Below are 17,345 nucleotides of genomic sequence, written 5' to 3' on the forward strand. Positions count from 1 at the left end.
GGTGTCACAGGCAGAACCCCCCAGACAGGACACCCCCGGACAGGACACCCCCCGGACCGGACGATACAAGCTCCAAAATGCAGTTTGATGTCTGGTCCGGCGGTCCGGGGGTTTTGTCCTGGTCCGGTTTTTACCCATACCCGGTGGCAGGGTACACACCCATGCAGGGAGAGAGGTAACAAAAAGACTTGGGACTATGGGACAGCTTATCTGTACCTGCTTCAGCTCAGGCAGAGAAATATTTGTCATTGGCAATGCTCTTTAATGCCTCCATTGGAGGACACTGTTATGATTATCCGATGGTGTGTAGAAAGAAGCCCGCTGTGAGAATTACAGCCAGTACCTCAAACCCGCTGGCTGTGAAGAAACAATCGATGAACTTAGGTATTTGTTGTAATAACTAGACTTCCTATAGTAAGTGCTATGTTACTGGGACCTGTTAGTACGCGTGACATTGACAGGCCAGGGGTAGACGGTGCCGTGCGTGCCCTACTGCCCTGGCCTATAACATGGACAGTAGCAGCTGAAATCTGACACCGCGGAGTGATTCAGTCAGCAGAGCGCCGTTTAGCGTCAGCGTTACCATGGCAGCATACCATGTGCTGATTCCAATGCGCAGCTTATATCGCTCGCCCGGCCGGTCCCGAAGATGCTGGCTGTATTAATACTTTGTATTAGTCGCCCCTGAGCTTACCCTGCATAATGGCTGCGTTAAAAGGAGAGGCGTTATGGCACTATTTTATGGCATTGCGGATGCATACCATGAGTGCGCTGTATTGTGGTAATCGCTAGGAGCCGCTGCTGTGCGGGGGAGTACTAGTGGCGCCCTAGACAGGGAGCAATTTATCTGCTGCCATGGCGATGTATGTGATGGACGCATCCTTCAAGAAATCCCACCTGGAAAGGAAAGGCTCCCTGTACCTGCGCTCAGACCACATGCACTATGATAAGCCCACCTTGGTGTCAGGCTGGTAAGGAAGAGTGCATGGCTCTGCACATTAATAGATTGGGGAGTATGAACATGGTCACACTCTGTTTCATGTGTAATGTTCATGAATGTAAATATACTTAGTAGCATTCTTGTGGCATATAGTAGTAGTAGTAAAAAATTTGAAATCATTGGTCATTTTAACACTTGATGTATACATTGTTTAACATACTGTACCTGTGTGATTTGCTGTTTCTGGTTAGAAATTGTTTAGGAATTAGGTAACAACGGGTACGTTCTGGACTGGACCAGCAACCTGCAGAAAACTTTGGCATTGTGGTGCTTGTGCTCATTCCTATACTTCCCTGTGCAGGCCTGTCCTGGGGGCAGTCATATGACCCCTAACTCCGGGGAGGGGGAGTGTAGAGATTACAGCCTCCGGACGTTACGATTATTACCTAACATCAGGGCTGCCATTAGAAATTGTGGGACTGCCAAAATAGACAGGGCCCCTTCTCACTTCTTAAACCCCCGGCGTAGCTGGTGACACCTACGGTGTCCATTGCACTGACCGCACACCTCTACCTCTACATTGCTTCAAGTAAAATGCAAACTTGTCTATGCAAAACCAGTGCTATGGATTATTGAGCAGTAGTATGTCTGTACAACCATACACTCAGGGGTAAATTTACTAAGAAGGGAGTTCTATTGAAGATGGAATTTTGCCCATAGCAACCAATCAGATTCTTTCAATTGTCTTTTAAACGGTTCCAAATTGCATAGTAGGTCACTACATCTCAATAGTTTGCATACCCTTCAACATCTGAAGGGCAGAGATCGGTACAAATTTGGAAAGGCAGCGTGGCCATGGGTACCACGGTATATGGTCATTACTGTAGGTCGACGACAATGGGTCGAAACCATAAGGTCGACATGCAGAAAGGTCAACATGGGTCTAGGTCGACATGGGTCTAGTTTAACAGGTCATTAGGTCGACATGGTTTTTTACTGGTTTTTTTTAGCCGACATATGCTGACAGGCCCTATTTCATGCCCTACCAAGTACTAGGGTGCGGTGGAAGATTAAAATAGTGTGCCGGGTGTAGCGACCCATGCGCGGGGATGCAGAGCTACGTTTTACAGTCCATGTTGACTGTCGACATTCGGGTAAAAAACAGTGTCAACCCATGTCGACATTGCCCGTGTTGATCTAATGCTTGGGTCGAGCTAGACCAATGTCGACCTTTCTGCATGTCGACCTAATGATCCATATCCGGTACCACACCCCCTTTCCTAAAATTTCAATGGACAGTTAGAGACCCAGAAATCCAGTACAAAGCCCTTTATGGTAATACCAGCAGATGAGCAGTTGGGGGCGGCAATGATGCAGGAGATTTTGAGCTGAAAGCAGTTCAAGCGACAAAACTGAGCTACTTTCAGCTCAATATCGCCCAGCGTGTATGGGCCTTTACCCTTTAGCAAGCCTTTTAATACAAGGCTGTGTATTGCCCAAGCATAAACACTTTTCTGTGAGTGAATTACATGTGGACTGGTGGACTGCCTTTAAAGAATGATCTATTCTTAACTCTGTCAACCATGCAGCTCTTGTTTCTTTGTCTTTAAAATAAATACTGTAGATAAAATATATTAAATATGTTAATTTGCATGGAGAATTTGTTGTTATGCTATAAGTTTCATAGTTTTCACATAAAACAAATTAAAACAATTTATTTTGTTCTTTCCTCTTTAGGCATGAGGAGCGCGAGACTGAACCTAAAGATTATGACGTGAACAATTCTCCACTGTGCAAAGGAAATTTCAGTCACTCTACCTATAGAAGACTTGGAACTTCAGATATACAAGTGGGTATCTTGTGATTTAATCATTTTAGCCTTACATTGAGTTTTTTTATTTTATTCATTGACCTGTTAGCATTTTATCTATCACAAACTAATTAAGCTCCACAATGTTGTTCATTTTCGTTTTACATATCCTGGGATAACTTTTTTCTTTGTTTCCAAGCAGCTCCACTTGTAGGATTTTAGTGATTACACTACAGTACCTCAAAAAGCATGGTTTTATAATATGGTCAGTGCAATGTATACATGAAAGTAGAGACCTAGAAAGTCTTGTGACAAAGATATACATATAAGGTGACCATACCTCCTGGTTGTCCTAGTTTAACTGGGAAATTATAGTACAGAGCCTATGGGGATATTTTATCCTCTGCTGCTATCTCCTCCATCGGAAATAGCGGCGGGAGCCTATTCAATGCTGTCTTCCCCGACAGCATTGAACAGGCTTCTCGGCAAAACATGCCCGACTTTAGAAGCAGTCAGGCTTGTGTTGTTGAGAACGGCCGGGAATTGTCGAGCTCCCGGCCGCAGCTAGGCGATTTACGGCCACTTCTCATGGCCACGCCCCTTTCTCTCAACCAGGAGGAGCGTCGGTGGCAGTAGCGGGTTCCTGCATCATGGCCAGCTGCAGCCTCCCACCTGCCACTGTTTCTTAACATGAATAATTATTGCCTGATATCTCTTAAGGTGTGTACACATAGGGGCGATATTGGGTGAAATCACTGGGAATATGGTCGCTGAGCGACCATATTGCCAGGGATTTGGAGTGCTGCTGGCGATAACTCGCCAGCTGTGCGCTCCCGTGTGCACTCCCTAATGGTCGCTGGTCGCAGGAGCATGCTCCTGCGACCAGCGACTTCCCCCGGCGCTGAGCAGGATGTCAGCGCCGGAGAGATCAGCTTGCTGCTTCTTCCTCCCTTCCCTGTGACACATACACAGCGGCGGCTGCTGCTGCTGCGTGCACGGAACGTACGGGGGGCATGTCTGTGTAATAACATGATAATAACCCCGGCGGCAGTGTGTACCCGATACACCCCGCACCCCAGCATACGTCACAGGGAAGGCGGATCCATACCATGAAAGCTGCAACCCCCCGTCCCGTGCCGCTTCTCCCTCCCTCCCTCCTACCTTCGTCTTGTCTCTGTACCCCCCTGTAGCAGTGTCTCCTTTTCATCCCTGATGAAAAGGAGACACTGAGCAATATGATTGCTGGCGATATATTGCTAGCAATATATCGCCAGCAATCATTTTGCACCGTGTGTACACAGCATTAAAGAATAAGTCCCAGCACATTACAAAACATGCTGTGTTTCTTTGGGAAAAATCTATATTTTTACAAACATACTGTTAAAAATAAAGCAAAAGAAAACCCTGCTCTCTAAAATAATAAATATAAAAATAACTGTGTCAGCTCACCTACAGGAGATGCCTAGACATTAGCAGGTGAGCTTATATATATATATATATATATATATATAATATATATAGTCCAAAGATCTGCACGCTAGGGAGCAGAACGGAGAGCACTCGCCGATCACAAAACAAATTTTGTGAAATCCAAGATAGTAAATAATCAGTTTAATAAAGAGTCATCAAAGTCCAGCATAGACACAAAGGTATATTTGTGTGACAGCCCCGACGTTTCGGTCCAAATCATGGACCATTATCAAGGAGCCTAAGGCACACAAAAAAATATAGCATGAATACACTTCAGAATAAAACAGACAGTGCATTGAAAACAATAGGGTACAGTTATAAGCTTACATAGCCATCATAGGAGTCTGGTAGTCAACGACGAAAATAAGGTCTGCCAGGTAAGTCAGATCCAAGTCAGCTACCAACTCAGTGCAGTCCAGGTCCCGCTATTTATGTGTTTGAAAAAGGGGTTGGAGGTGTGCAGCGAGCGCGCTGAATTAGCCGGTGTGACAGGCTGCTGGAACGCGCGCTGATTTCCGGAAAAACCGGATGTGGTCAGTGGAACGCAATTTGGAACGCACAGCTTCCGGGTAGTCCGGGGCTGTGTGTCCAATGCGTAGGTAAATAGATAACATTGCGCTGGGTTAAGAAGATATATTTGCGATCGCCAGACTAAGTCAGTAGCAGTGTTAACTGCCAACCTATCTAGCGGAGTATTAAGGATAAATATTATATCGCGCAATGGAATTAAATAGCGGGGGCTGGTGTTAGATAACGGCAGTAGGGGAGAAAAAACAGAGGGAGAGATAAAAAAGGGAGAGATAAAATATGGAACATGTTGGTCCGGTTCAGCATATAGGGGCCAATACACCAAAGTTCAGGTGCACTGAAAAAGGGAGGGATGTGCATAGGAATAGGTCCCATCATAGTAAAGAGATACCAAGGGAGTCATGGGGAACAAGGTCACCATGGTAATGTAATGCTGGTCTGAGTGCATGTCAGCTGGATACCTAAGAGTCGATCAGTCCGTTGAGGTCATGTGTCGACAGCCAGAAGGGCAGCAAAATACACAGTATGCAGGTAGACATAAGCACATCCATCATGTGAACATATGATTACATCTTTGTGAATCATAATGAGTCTGTGAAAGCAAAGTCATTAATAGTGAAATAGCCCGATGTACAGAGTAAACACAATCATCAAAACAAACATAGCAATGTTGCCCAAGGGGGCAAAAACCACATCCACCAATAGCAAAATATAGGGCATAATGAACCAATAAAGAAGAACATACAGATGTTCAGTAGACATAAAAAATTAGAATATAATAATATTATGATTGTCTCAGAAAAATTGACAGAGGATTATTTTCATTAAGTCCTCGAGGTGAAATGGTGTCCAATCGATGAATCCAGCGGCTCTCAAGTTTACGCAATTGGAGTCCCCGGTCACCCCCCCGAGGTGAGGGTGGTACCCAGTCAATGAGACGACAGTGTAGATTCGAGTTCTGGTGGCCTGCTGCGAGGAAATGGCGCGGTATTGGCAAGTCTGCTTTCATAGTCTCGAGGGCAGAGCGAATAGAGTTCCTGTGATTCGCCATCCTTTCTCGGAATTTCCTGGTGGTCATTCCCACGTAAGCCAAACCACAAGGGCAGTTCAACAGGTAGATGATGTGGTCCATCTGGCAGTGGAGGCGGTATTTGATCTTGATTGGCTTGCCGGAGTGGGGGTGCGGAAAGGTCGTGCCGGGGGTCATGCTGCTGCAGGTTGTACATCCAGTACAGCGAAAACATCCAGGTCGTTTGGAGTGGAGCCAGGTCAAATTGCTCTCAGATGAGGGGCTCATCATCGGGCGCATGAGAAGTTGTTTCAGATTGGGTCCTCATTTATGGGCAATCATGGGTGGACCGAATTGTTGTAATTTTAGAGCCTTATCAGAAGAGATGATGGGCCAGTGTTTCTTCAGACTCCTCTGAACATTGGAAGAGACGTGGTCATACTGATTCACAAAAACCATCCTTGATGGGCTTTTACTTGTGGTAGAAGTATTGGGTCGTGGTGACAACATATTGGTCCTGGCCTTCGTAAGGCACCGACTCAGAGTGGTTGCAGAGTAACCTCGTTGGGCAAATCGATCGGTCATTTCCTTGAGTTGGATTTCCATGGTGTCATGATTCGAGTTATTTCGGATAACCCGCATGTATTGGGAGATGGGTAGATGCTCCTTTAAGGCAGGGGGGTGCTGGCTGGTGGTCGATAGCAGTGTATTGCGGTCAGTGGATTTCCTGAACAGGCTGGTTTGGAGAGTACCCTCGTTGATGCAGATGTTGATGTCAAGGAAATTGATGGATTGGCTGTCGACGAGATGAGTGAACTTGATGGGGCTGTTAAGTAAATTCAGAGAGTTCACCATCAGGTGAAATGCTTCTGTGGTGTCGGACCATATCAGGAACACATAGTCGATGAAGCGTTTGTAGAAGAGGATCTGGTGGCCATAATGTGGCATGATGTGGGTGTCTTCATAATCTGACATATATAAACAGGCATACGACGGAGCCAGGTTAGAACCCATTGCGGTCCCGGACACCTGTTTATAATATTTTTTCTGGTAAAGGAAGTGGTTACATTTGAGGATAACTTCTGCCAGATCAACCAAGAAGTTGGTGGGGGGATCCAGTATCTGTCTTGCATCGAGCTTGGTTCTCAATACTCTCAGGCCATCAGTGTGTGGTATTACTGTGTAAAGCGAACACACATCCATAGTCGCTAGTAGAATCGGGCTTGATGAGATGTTGGTGGTGTTTAGTTTCTCGATGAAATCGGAGGTGTCTCTCACATACGTAGTGCCCGCAGTGAGCATCGGTTTCAGGAAGCTATCCACAAAAATAGCTAGAGGTTGTAGAAGTGAGAGTCTGGCAGAAATAATGGGTCTGCCTGGTGGGTGAGAGTGGGACTTATGGATCTTCGGCAGGGTGTATATTATGGGGCATACCGGGAAGTCTACTGTCAGGTATTCGTGATTCTCTTTAGTGATCCACTGATTTTTTAGGGCATCGAGAAGGAGCTTGTCAATTCTCCTTTTAAACTCGGGAATGGGGTTTTGAGGTACCATTTGGTATGTATTGATGTCGGCCAGCTGGCGTTGTATCTCAGAATGGTAGTCGGACCAGTTTTGTACCACCACCGCCCCACCCTTGTCTGCTGGGCGAATCACCAAATCAGGGTCGTTTTTCAGGGCCTTTAGTGCTGCCCGTTCGGCATGGGTCAAGTTGTCATATTTGGGCTTGATAGGTGACTGTAGGATGTCATTTTCAACAAGTCTGGTGAAGGTCTTAATGCTGGGGTTGAGGGAGGTGGGATCGAATACTGATGGTTTATGAAAGATGGATCTGGGAGTAGTGGTAGTGGTACCTGCGAATTGTTCATGAAGCCGTAATTCCGGCTGAATTTATACATGTCAATGGTCGTTTCAAAACTGTCGTGAGGACATGTGGGAACAAATGACAGGCCCTTGGCTAGTAGCGATGTCATGGCTGGGGTCAGGGTAGTGTCAGACAGATTAAATACTAAGTCAGTACTGGTTTCCTGACTCGTTTTCCCAATTCGGCCACACCGAGGGTGTGGTCTATGCCCCTTCCTCGTCCTCTTGGTGGTTTGCGGGCTTTGGAGGTGTTGCCAGGGTCGGACCCTAAAAAATCAGACTGTGGGCCAGATAACTCAGTATCTGAGGCGGATTTCGAAGAGCCCGTATTAAGGCGATAAGGGTTGGGTTGGCGCCTAGGTCTATAGGGCCTCTGCGTACGGCCACTCCCAGAGTCACCAGCTAACCACCTGTACACGGTGTGGTTCTGGTAGTCGGAGGTTAATTTATTGCGTTTAAACGAGATCAATTCTTGTTTATAAGTGTCCACCTGGGTTCTTATTTTTTCTAATAGGTTACAAGATTTATCACTTTTTTGATGGCAGGTAAATGGGCAACACCAAATTCATCAATTTCTTGTTTTACTTTTTTAAGCTCGGTGCCTACTTCCTCTATCACCAGTAATAAGAGATCAAAAGAACACTTATTTAGAACGCCGCACCAACGACTGCAGAAGGTCGGGTTACGTCTACCAATAGTGGGGATGTTGGATATACGGAAGCCTCTTGGGATATATTTCTTTCTATGGTATTCGGATAGAAAGTGGCCGTGTAGGGTCAAGTCCGTCTCACGTTTTTTAAGTTTAAGGAGTTTTTGATATAGGTCAGTAGGGGATTCAGTAGGTAGGGTTTCAAAGTCAGAATGGTCAAATAATACTTTTTCAGCATCATCATCTGTCAATGAGATGATGCCGTGTTCCGCTTGTGTCAGTAGGTTGTCATTCAGAAAACCAAGACCTCCAGAGGCCATGCTTAGTGCGTACTGGCGTGGGGACAGGGGGTCAAGGATGTTAATTACACTGAAATTAAAGAAGGGGAAAAAGAACAATAACAGTAGAAGTGGTTGGGGATGAGGGAGACAGTTTGGGGGGAACAGAGTCACTGAGAGTGATCTGCCAAAATCTAACGTAGCCCCGGGAAGGTAGTTGCTAAGGAAAAAACCTATATATAAGGCAGAGGCTAATGTGGGTGTCAGGTCAAGAGGTTGTCGTGATCTGGTCACTAAACCCCAATATACAAATACAGAGAAAGACCGCACTCTCACCCAGAAGGAAACCGCAGTGGGGTGCCCAACCAAAAGTGTAGACCCAAAAGGGTTTACACTCAAAAATAGTCCAAAGATCTGCACGCTAGGGAGCAGAACGGAGAGCACTCGCCGATCACAAAACAAATTTTGTGAAATCCAAGATAGTAAATAATCAGTTTAATAAAGAGTCATCAAAGTCCAGCATAGACACAAAGGTATATTTGTGTGACAGCCCCGACGTTTCGGTCCAAATCATGGACCATTATCAAGGAGCCTAAGGCACACAAAAAAATATAGCATGAATACACTTCAGAATAAAACAGACAGTGCATTGAAAACAATAGGGTACAGTTATAAGCTTACATAGCCATCATAGGAGTCTGGTAGTCAACGACGAAAATAAGGTCTGCCAGGTAAGTCAGATCCAAGTCAGCTACCAACTCAGTGCAGTCCAGGTCCATATTTTATCCCTCCCTTTTTTATCTCTCCCTCTGTTTTTTCTCCCCTACTGCCGTTATCTAACACCAGCCCCCGCTATTTAATTCCATTGCGCGATATAATATTTATCCTTAATACTCCGCTAGATAGGTTGGCAGTTAACACTGCTACTGACTTAGTCTGGCGATCGCAAATATATCTTCTTAACCCAGCGCAATCTTATCTATTTACCTACGCATTGGACACACAGCCCCGGACTACCCGGAAGCTGTGCGTTCCAAATTGCGTTCCACTGACCACATCCGTTTTTTCCGGAAATCAGCGCGCGTTCCAGCAGCCTGTCACACCGGCTAATTCGGCGCGCTCGCTGCACACCTCCAACCCCTTTTTCAAACACATAAATAGCGGGACCTGGACTGCACTGAGTTGGTAGCTGACTTGGATCTGACATACCTGGCAGACCTTATTTTCGTCGTTGACTACCAGACTCCTATGATGGCTATGTAAGCTTATAACTGTACCCTATTGTTTTCAATGCACTGTCTGTTTTATTCTGAAGTGTATTCATGCTATATTTTTTTGTGTGCCTTAGGCTCCTTGATAATGGTCCATGATTTGGACCGAAACGTCGGGGCTGTCACACAAATATACCTTTGTGTCTATGCTGGACTTTGATGACTCTTTATTAAACTGATTATTTACTATCTTGGATTTCACAAAATTTGTTTTGTGATCGGCGAGTGCTCTCCGTTCTGCTCCCTAGCGTGCAGATCTTTGGACTATTTTTGAGTGTAAACCCTTTTGGGTCTACACTTTTGGTTGGGCACCCCACTGCTGTTTCCTTCTGGGTGAGAGTGCGGTCTTTCTCTGTATTTGTATATTGGGGTTTAGTGACCAGATCACGACAACCTCTTGACCTGACACCCACATTAGCCTCTGCCTTATATATAGGTTTTTTCCTTAGCAACTACCTTCCCGGCGCTACGTTAGATTTTGGCAGATCACTCTCAGTGACTCTGTTCCCCCCAAACGGTCTCCCTCATCCCCAACCACTTCTACTGTTATTGTTCTTTTTCCCCTTCTTTAATTTCAGTGTAATTAACATCCTTGACCCCCTGTCCCCACGCCAGTACGCACTAAGCATGGCCTCTGGAGGTCTTGGTTTTCTGAATGACAACCTACTGACACAAGCGGAACACGGCATCATCTATATATATATATATATATATATATAAATTTTTTTTTTTTTTTAAGTCTAGTGTCAAGTGAAACTACATCTCATTCTCTCTCACACTTGCACAAACACAGAGGCAATCACAGGGTAGCAGTGGGTTGACTAGTATGGTATAGCTATATTGTGTACAAAATCTCTTATTTACAGTATGTACAGTAGAGCAGGACAGTTGTAAGATCATTCTCATGTCTTGGTTTCATCATTCTTTTTGCTATCGTGTCTGGTAACATTTGGAAGTTTAAGTGTATTTCTCCCAGGATGCTGTCCTATGTCCTTTGAGCAAGGAGTTGATTTCTAAGCCAGGTATAATTTGTATTTAGTCCTCTTTAAATCCATTGACCAAAACCACCAAAGATGCCACAGCTTGAAGAGAGACACTTAGTAATTTATATTATGTTAAACTCTGTACAATTTTTATTTGCAAAAGCTGACATTTTTACATCGTGCAATTACAGTACACGGTCTATCTGTGTCTCCCAGAACATGTAGGTGGGGTGGAATTCAATAACTACCACAGCCTCCAAACTTTTCCCTTTTCAATTTTGTTTGTGCTTCTCAGTTAGGTACCAGTTTTTATTATTTTCATTGCATGCAAAAAAATACTGTATTTATTTTCTGGTGAAAACACATAGCATATGAAATAAGTTCACCAACCCATGTGTTTTTGGCTTTACAAAAACCGACTATTTACCAGACTTTTTTTTCGAGCCTGCTGAGGTCCAGAAAAAAATCTCCTATACAGTAATATCTGCTGGCATGTGCACTTTGGGGACAATTGCATAGCCCGGGGGATCAATTAACCTGCAGCACATTACATCAGCTAATTGCATTCCAACCTTATTTGTCCCTTGCTACATGGTTCCCCCTCCATTTTATTTGATTTTGCCATTCCCTCAATAGTTTTTCTATGTAGGTATGTGTAGGGATCTTGGTATTAATAAATATTCCAATTTGGAGTGTTTAGTTTAGAACTGTGCACTCTTTGTTTCTACCATCCACATAAACCATCATCTTTATATGGAGCCTAATATTACTGCAAATGGAGGATTTTGGGATCTGAACAAACTTCACGTCACATTTCCTTCTTGGGATTAAATACTCATCCATACTATAGTTTTATATTAATTTGTAGAGGTTGATGTAGCAGTATATGTTGGGTGGGCTTTAATGTTCAGCATAGTTGATCTATGTCATGTTTTGTAAACAATACAGTATAACAAAAATACAAAGGGCCTTATTTTGGTTCATTCTTTCTGACAAAATCCTTCTTAGATGGACAAAACCATGTGCACTGCAGGGGGGGCAGATGTAACATGTGCAGAGAGAATTAGATTTGGGTGAGTAATTTTGTTTCTGTGCAGGGAAAATACTAACTGCTTTATTTTTACACTACAATATAGATCTCACATTGAAGTAAAACCCCACCCAAATCTAATTCTCTCTGCACATGTTACATCTGCCCCACCTGCAGTGCACATGGTTTTGCCCATCTAAGAAGGATTTTGTCAGAAAGAATGAACCAAAATAAGGCCCAAAGTAACATGGATTAAAACAAAAACTAAATTTCTAAAAAGTATGAAATGCAGTTTTAAATGCAATAAAATCAATACAGGTATGTGTATTATGCGTACCAATGCAATAAAACCAATATGCGTATTGTGAAAATGGCACAAAATGTGTTTCTATAGAAGTCAGGTTTATTGATATTTGTGTTATTTGTCATTCTGTGGTTGTACTTTCTCTAAGGTCTTCACGTTTCATTTCACTCATGTTCCTGTTTTATACTCACGAGTTTGTCACTTCTACACAGTAAATAAGATTTTTCATTGAGGACACTAGAGGGTGCACTAATACTTTGTGTCAAGAATTCTGATTGCTCTGCTCAACTCTTTAAGATTTGTTCAAATACGGTGGAGAAGTGACTTATATTTATTTTTATTTATTTACTTATCTACAGTTTCTTATATAGCGCAGCAAATTCCGTTGGGCTTTATAATAGGAAACAGTGAAAAACAAACTGGGTAGTAACAAACCGACATAGAGGTAGGAGGGCCCTGCTCGCAAGCTTACAATCTAAATAAGAATTACTCATGCCCAGATTGGAAGCGATCAAATTTATACATTATTATTGTAGATATTTTGCAAAACACTGGATGTGGATGTAAATGGAGCAATATAATGTGCTTCATATTTCTAAGGCTTATTGGATACTCAGAAGTTGTAACCCATAACTTCATTGAGCTCACCTCTGCATCTCTTGCTGCAATGCTTGGAAGCCTTAACATCTGTTCTTCTGTGACTGAGGACATATGTACATAACTTTTTTATTTAAAACCCCTTGAAATATACCATTCACTATATAAAGTGAACATGGCAAATCTATTAACGCAAGCAGTGCAATACATTGAAACTTGTCCCAAGATTCCCTGGCACCCCTTGTCCCAACCTCCCCTGGCAGCCTAATCCTTGTGCCCTCAGTCTACTCTAGCCATGGCCATTCAGAGAACATTGACATTTCACATGCCTATATTTAATATTTTGCCATTGTGAACTTGACAACAGTTTTAGGGGGTATTCAATGTCAGGGGCACGGCTGTTGAGCAAGCTCGACAGCCGTGCCCCTGTCCCGTTCTCGCTTTGCTTGACTTGAGCTCGGCGGTCGGGATTCAGTGTCCCAGCCGCCGAGTGGCGAGAAAGGGGCGTGGCCGCGAGTTGAGGGCGGAAATAGACGAGCTCCGGCCGGGAGCTCGCCTATTTCCGGCTTTTCTCGGCAGAACGAGCCCGTCAACTTGTGATGTCGGGCTCGTTCTGCCGAGAACCCCTGTTCAATGCTGTCAGGGAAGACAGCATTGAATAGGGCCCCGCAGCCATCTCCCCCGTCGGGAGATGGCTGCGGGAGCACGACAGCCGTTGAATACCCCCTAAATGTCAACATAGTTACTGTCAACCATTTGACCGGATACTCTACCATACTATATTATTCTTTCTTTCTATACCGTAAGTGAGTACGTTTAATTTATATAGCGCACTTTCTCCAACAGGACTCCTATACAAATAGGACCTTATACATCTAGCCACAATATGTGTAGCTCTGTTAGCATATATATATGTTATATTATATAACCTGGTAATATGACTGGCACTCTACCCGAAAGGTGTTTTGTAGTACCGTGGTGCCCTTGGTATAGACTGGACAGGAAGAAATAATTAGCGGCTCTCACGGATTTTGGTGAAAAAAATCAAACTGTATTCACATGATGTGCCTTACGTTTCGAGACTTGGTGCCTCTTTTTCAAGATGTGAAATATATAAACACAATATGGTTGATGTACCAGTAGACTTGTATATCTGTGTGACTGTATCTATACAAAACACAACAGAACTTGGCATGAACAAATGTTGTGCCCGCTGCATCCACTAAGATATATTCAGAGATTTAATTGCACACAGATATCAAGTGCCATAAATGAAATTAATCAGCACAATCTACTGGTGCTTTCTAGTTGAGTTATTTCAGCAAATAAGATGACCAACATTAGAAAAGTCTCACGAGAAATGGTGTGCCATGAGCTGCTATTTGGCATGACTTCAGCATAAATTATGAGGACACATATAAAGCCATGAAACATTAGGAACTGTGGGGCAGTAGTGCTGTTACAGATGGGTTCTGCTTTTAGCAAGTAAAAATAGATTTTGCACGTTCTGGATTGTTTGGTTTTCTGAATAATTTGGATATTGGATATTTGGATAAGGGATACTCAACCTGTATTACCAATCCAACATTAAAAGCTCACCTCTTTCTCTGTTTAAGACACTGTGGCAGCCACACACACAGATTAACAACATTCTACAGAATTCTTCCTTATTTAGGCCATCGTCTCTACTTTGGAACATGTAGGGATAAAATTACTAATATGGGAGTTCTATTGAAGATGGGCTGTTGCTATAGCAACCAATCAGATTCTATCTATTATTATTTTTTTAGAAGGTGCTAAATAAATGCTAATTAGAATCTGATTGGTTGGCATTTTCAATAGAAGTCCTTAGTAAATTTACACCGTAACTCCTGGAGAATAAATATAAATCATGAGGTACTTAAAATCATCAGTAAAACACATTACTTTCAATTTCTTGAAGACAGGTTCCAGGAGGTGGTTACATTTCATGTTGCCCTATTGTGGGCTGATGTCAAGTAAATTTTACACAGAGTGACCTCCTTGGGAGGGAGTATTATTATTAACAGGTTCTTATATAGCGCACACATATTCCGCAGCGCTTTACACAGTATAGTTGAACATTTACATCAGACCTTGCCCTAGTAGAGCTTACAATCTATATATATGTACATGCACACACAAACATTCTAGGGTTAATTTTGTTGGAAGCCAATTGACCTACCTATTTTCTGGATTGTGGGAGGAAACCGGAGTACCCAGAGGAAACCCATGCAAACATGGGGATAATATACAAACTCCGCACAGTTAGGGCCATGGTGGGAATCAAACCCATGACCTCAGTGCTGTGAGGTAGTAATGCTAACCATTACACCGTCAGCAGATGTTAGAAGCTATGAATGCTTAAATCCAAAAATAATCAACTCAACAACTAAAGCTCCAGACTCAACTACAGAGGTAGTAAGAAGGTAGTAAGTATTATCTAAGAGTTTGGGGCATCTGATGGATATTCTCACTCAGGCATAATTGATGCACTAGCAATGGTTTGGTACTTGTTTCCTAGCATGGCGCCCACTAAGCAAATAGATTAGTGGGCTATTCTGCGTAGGAAAATTGCATCGCATTGCGTAGCGTGTATAGTGCTGTGCGATGCGATGTCCATATTAAGTGCACAGGAGTGCTTATACAATGAAATATCGCATAGGATCGCATGGCACCGAATGGAATGCGATGCGATATTTCACTGTACAAGCATCCATTCCATGAGATGTGATGGGCGCTTACTATGACATGTGATGTGATTACATGTGATTTAATTTTGTTTTTAATAATTCACTTCCCTTTATAGTACATGCTCAGTCTCTTGCATCCATTCCTATTAAGCCTTAGGCATAAACAACAAACCTCTTTAAATTAGAGTTCTAAGTAATTTGTTCTGGAGAAATGAATAACTCTATTAGAGTGAACTAAACTGTCAGTTTGAGCAATCACTTTGGGTTGGACAGAAAATTACCTTCACACCAAATCGATTTGATTTTAGTACTCAATTTTACAGTCTTATGAAATGATGTGCTGATTGTCATTTGAAACTCATCCTTTCCTAAGTAATGTACTGTAAAATTAATACCTGAAGGAAAATATATATATAGGAATAGATGGAAACGAAGCAGAACTCCAGGTCTTAAGTATAAGAAAATCTATTTAAAGAAAGCAGATGTTTCAAAATGTCAAGACATTCTTTTTAAAAAAAAATAAAACCAATACAAAAACATCCTTACCTTAAAAACAACACCTCGCATACTACCATCACTGGAAGAGAAGGACGTGTGGAAAGACAGACGATGATGCAGGACCTTCCCTAGGGTCTGCATCACCTAAGCAACTGGTCACGCATTGCAAGCCACCCGCCCCACCAACTGAAATGAAAGGAAGAAAAGTTTTTGAAACATTACTAAGTAAACATAAAATACAGAGTATAGAAATAAGGATAGAGGAAGAAAAGGAATAGAAACCAATATACAAAAAATACACATGTACATTAGCTATCAGTATGGGCAAAGTGAACTTCTATACTACACGTTATGATAATATGTAGTATAACACATGTAAATAAATATAATTAGATGCCAGAGTAGTAAAGAATAATTAAATAATATTGCAACATTATTTTTACCAAAATTGACATTCAAACTCATGGGTACCAGCATTCTATTTAGAAATCCAGCTGGACTCAAGGAAGTGTATTTGCCCTGCCTGATGCGATTTGCATGTGATGCGATCCAAAGGCAGTACAAAAAGTATGTGCAGCACATTGTACTGTGATATGCAATGTCGCATCGCATTGCACGGTGCTATCACACCGTGTATGAGGGCTTTTACTAAATTTCTCCCATATAGTGGATAGTTTTTGAGTTAACTCTTTGTAATATAACCTTTTTTATGTTTCTATTTATTTAGGACTGGAATACTACAACTAAGGAGCAGTTATCCCAGATTTATCTAAAAAATGACTATGAACTCAAAGATGTTCCCAAAAAAATGCTTAATGAGGATAACATTGATACACTCACTGTTAAAAGGTAATTTGATTCTGCAGAAAATTTCTGACATAAATTATCTCATTACACGTTCGTTATCGGGGGCCAGGTGTTCTTCCATAATTAAGTATCAAACTCCCTGCAAGTAACACATGTATACAAAATCACCGGACCAATTCAACATTGCTCCGATGTGGAGACAGCTGATCTAGACATTTCTTTCACCGCTGATTTTGAACAAAAATGATAGGGATCAGCAACCAGGGATTTTGAACATGCTGTAATTTGCAGATTTCCTGAAGGATTGCTGAACATCATCTGCTGATCTGCATTTTTGATTATTGTTCATTGATTGAGAATCTGCAGAACGGGGAATCATGGCTCAGATGTATGTTCTGCATTATGCACCGTATTCTGCAGCTCTGTGGTGGCCTCAACCTGTTGATCTATGCCTCTTCAGCAGATCCAGGCCTTTTGGGGTACATAATGGCCCAGCCCGTCAAGGCACACATGATTGATTAGATTGGGCAGGAGACTTGATTGGATCAATGAAAAAGATTGAGATTTATATCCACGTGTATGTTTAAAATGAAATAT

At 42.6% G+C, this 17,345-nt stretch overlaps 1 protein-coding gene across 1 annotated transcript in view; it reads left to right on the forward strand.

Annotated features, from left to right (window-relative positions):
• The first annotated feature begins 591 nt into the window (after positions 1–591).
• The window catches only part of CFAP95 (cilia and flagella associated protein 95), a 33,524-nt gene continuing 16,770 nt past the window's right edge, over positions 592–17,345 (forward strand). The window contains exons 1-3 of the mRNA XM_083186077.1: positions 592–971; positions 2,678–2,789; positions 16,669–16,790. Coding sequence (XP_083042203.1) covers positions 856–971; positions 2,678–2,789; positions 16,669–16,790 — 350 coding nt within the window. The 5' untranslated portion in view covers positions 592–855. The remainder of the gene's footprint in view (positions 972–2,677; positions 2,790–16,668; positions 16,791–17,345) is intronic.

The sequence above is a fragment of the Crinia signifera genome, chromosome 1 (genome assembly GCF_055691185.1).
Source record: "Crinia signifera chromosome 1, ASM5569118v1, whole genome shotgun sequence".
In the NCBI taxonomy this organism is placed as follows: Eukaryota; Metazoa; Chordata; class Amphibia; order Anura; family Myobatrachidae; genus Crinia; species Crinia signifera.